This window comes from Austrofundulus limnaeus, unplaced genomic scaffold (assembly GCF_001266775.1).
Source record: "Austrofundulus limnaeus strain Quisiro unplaced genomic scaffold, Austrofundulus_limnaeus-1.0 Scaffold1260, whole genome shotgun sequence".
Classification (NCBI taxonomy): domain Eukaryota; kingdom Metazoa; phylum Chordata; class Actinopteri; order Cyprinodontiformes; family Rivulidae; genus Austrofundulus; species Austrofundulus limnaeus.
In genome coordinates, this window is record NW_013953662.1 from 101,659 (window position 1) to 103,816 (window position 2,158).

General features: G+C 47.1%; 1 protein-coding gene across 1 annotated transcript in view; it reads left to right on the forward strand.

Annotated features, from left to right (window-relative positions):
• Window positions 1–324: 324 nt before the first annotated feature.
• LOC106534757 (phosphatidylinositol 3-kinase regulatory subunit gamma) overlaps window positions 325–2,158 on the forward strand; it is a gene marked incomplete in the record, with an annotated part of 9,590 nt that continues 7,756 nt past the window's right edge. Inside the window, 1 exon segment of the mRNA XM_014031495.1 lies at window positions 325–953. Coding sequence (XP_013886949.1) covers window positions 839–953 — 115 coding nt within the window.

Sequence of the window (2,158 nt, forward strand, 5' to 3'; positions counted from 1 at the left end):
GAATAATAATTACTGTACCGGACTATCAGTTGAAATTAGATAAAAGTGAATATAAAGGCCAGATATGGTGCAAAAAAATACAAAATTACAATAAAAAAATACAGATATCAGCTCCTAATTCTCAGTTTTTTAAACAGATYTAGATGTTTCTGTGTAAATGAAGCAGTGAAGCAGGGTTTAATGTGGGTCATTAACTGGTTCGAGAATTACCCAGAATCCTCCGGTGGAACCTCCGCTCTGCGCATGCGCAGGGAGGCTCGTCATCAGTGGGCGGGAACAGAAACGACCTCCTCAATCYGAGCGGGAAAGAGGGGTGTTCAAGTGTTTCACACCGACAGGCAGGATTATAACTCCAATTATTGAACACATTGTTTATTTTATTATAAATATAATATGATTGTGTGCATGTTGTGTAGATGTTAGTGTAAACCTGTGTGTTCTGGGGCGGTGAAGACCCCCAGCACCAGCAGGCTGACCCCCCGCTCCGCGGCAGAATGGTTCGGTCCAGCGGGTGTCCGGTCCTGCTCCTCCTGCAGCCGCTCGTCTCAACATGAAGCCGATAAACGGCGGGTTGTGTGGAGGAGCAGGGGAGTGGGGCTGGGATCTGCTGACCGCTCCGCTGCGCTGAAATGTGGCTTTTTATTTTAAAAACCTGATTTGTGCCGGAACACAGCGAGGCGGGCCTTCGTGAGGAGCCGCAGCCRTTAGCTCGGTTATGTCGGAGAGAAGCTCCGCCGCCGGAACCGTTTTATATTTACTGGATTCAGCAGGAACTCACTTTAACTCTTTTTATTAAGTCCGTTTGTTCAGTAGCTGTGTTCGTGTGTGAGCTGGTTTTATGTATAACACGGTGTGGACGTCGGAGAAAGCCGGAGAAGAAGGAGGCTGGCGGGACGTGATGATGCCCTACTCCACCGAGCTCATTTTCTACCTGGAAATGGACCAGCCGCCAGGTAAGACCTGTTACCTGGAAGTGGGCCGGCTTAGAGGGGAGGAGGAGGCCGCTGGCAGCTGGGTGTCCGGAGGAGGGGTGTTGTGTTCGGTTTGGCGTCCTCTGAAATCCGTGGACCGGAAGCCCGACGTCCAGCTGACGTTTTTTACTGAAATTAAAACATCCGTTTATCTTCTGGATTAAATTCATATTAAATATTATGGGATTAAATTAAATCATTTAGGCTATTATTCGGCACTAGTTTGAAATATTCCACTTTTTTTGTTTCTTTGCAGACAGAATCATTAGTCTGCAGRTTTATTTGCTGCAGGTTTTCAGACTCATTTTAAAAAGAATAAATTAAATTTTTTCCGTTTTTAAACAGCCGAAATATTTGTCTCCTGATTGCAGATGATGTGAAACATTTAGAGGTAAAAATGATAAAAACCTGCATCCTGTAATTGTACTTTAAAACTGGCTTCAAGGTGAAATAAGCCCCTCTGCGTTTTGTTCTGGATTATTCTGAATCAGCTTTACAGGAGGGGGGATGGGACTCAGGAGGACCAGGACTCAGGAGGACCAGGATTCAGGAGGACCAGGACTCTGAGCAGAACTCGGAGTAAAACCCGTCCAGACCCTTTCTAGTCTTAAGAGCTTTTCTTGACACCTATCTGGATGTCTTTGTCTCCATCTTTACACAACTGTCACCCAGAAACCACCATCATCCATCCATCCATCCATCCATACATCCATACATCCATCCATCCATCCATCCATCCATCCATCCATCCAGTCAGTGCCCCTCAGGAGGTCTGGATGGATCCAGGATCAGGTCTTGATGGATCCTGGTCTGGTCCAGTCTGATCCGTGCTCTTAGCTGTATCAGATCAGCTGTGGTTTGATTTAATTGAACCTGTCCTGTCAAAGTGGTCCCAGTCTCAGTGGAGACGGTCTGAGGGACAGTTGTCTGCTCGTGTCCCCTCATCAGCTGTCCTCAAATTAAACTCATGTTTTCACACGGTTGTGTTAAAGTTTGTCGAGACAAAGAAGCGCAGAGTTTCTTTGTGTTTTTGCTGCAGCGCTGAAGGAGTGAGCTCATCAGGTCTCTGCTCCTTTGTCCCCCTCTGTCTCTGCTGGTCTTTGTCCCCCTCTGTCTCTGCTGGTCTTTGTCCCCCTCTGTCTCTGCTGGTCTTTGTCCCCCTCTGTCTCTGCCGGTCTTTGTCCCCC